The 1,063-nt window shown below is 29.6% G+C and overlaps 1 protein-coding gene across 1 annotated transcript in view; it reads left to right on the forward strand.

Moving 5' to 3' along the window:
• The window catches only part of LOC119589221 (phosphoglucomutase-1-like), a 7,439-nt gene that overhangs the window by 635 nt on the left and 5,741 nt on the right, over positions 1-1,063 (forward strand). The window contains 1 exon segment of the mRNA XM_037937825.1: positions 481-627. Within this exon segment, the coding sequence (XP_037793753.1) occupies positions 481-627 (147 nt within the window).

Below are 1,063 nucleotides of genomic sequence, written 5' to 3' on the forward strand. Positions count from 1 at the left end.
TTGATGATATAATCTATAAGGACAGTAAATGGTCTTTGAATACTACATGTAGGAAGGACATAGCATTTAATGATAAATTTATATATCAAGAATGATATGGCACCTGTTAAGTGTCTTGAATGTGATTTTTAATCCTTTTGAAAAATGTAAATTATAGTTTTATTGTTTTTTTTAATATAGTTCACTTAAGTTGGCACTGGCTGGAATGAGAGCAAATGTCCTGATTAAATTTACTGTCTATTTGAGCCTAGTGGTTGATCTGTCATGATAGTTAATTTTTGGTGTCATGTATAGATAACTATTCTATGAAAAATTTGTTTGACATATAAACCTAAACTATATATGTATATATTCTTAGAATCGATATTTGATTCCTAATAGATTCTCATCTCATCGATACACTTTATTATATTTGACAATATCACTTTACATTTGATATAAAAATATATTTGATAATTAACAATTAAATTATCCTTACAGCCAAACTACACAGAAAACTTTGTACAATGTATCCTGAGTGCCATGGAGGGTGCCCTACCTGGCTGTACCCTTGTCGTTGGCGGTGACGGACGGTATTTTGGGAAGCAAGCTGTTGACATTATTGTTAAGATGTGCGCTGCCAATGGGGTAAGTTAACAGTTACTTTTGTCATTTATTTCTCTATTGTCAATGTCAAAAAAGTTCTATATAAGGGTTATCATGTTTGAGATTATTTAAATATTCTAGATCATTATTTCAGTTCGAATGTTGTGTTTATAGTATGCCATACTTATTTTCTGGTCTTACTGAGGGCTGTACCCACACCTGTATATAGTACACAAGTGTATAGTATTTTATATCATATAATCTGCCAAGTGTCACTTTATATGGGATAAGCCATCTTTACAGGATATGTTTTCATTATGATTAAGTGATTGGAATTCATTAATATATTTTGAATTATATATCAATATTTTACAGTATTCCATACAATCAATATGATTACCATACCTATAAATGTTTAATAACATGGATCATTAGCACTAGTTTAGATACTCACTTTTGAATATATTAAATTTCTCAC

The sequence above is a fragment of the Penaeus monodon genome, chromosome 25 (assembly GCF_015228065.2).
Source record: "Penaeus monodon isolate SGIC_2016 chromosome 25, NSTDA_Pmon_1, whole genome shotgun sequence".
Lineage (NCBI taxonomy): Eukaryota > Metazoa > Arthropoda > Malacostraca > Decapoda > Penaeidae > Penaeus > Penaeus monodon.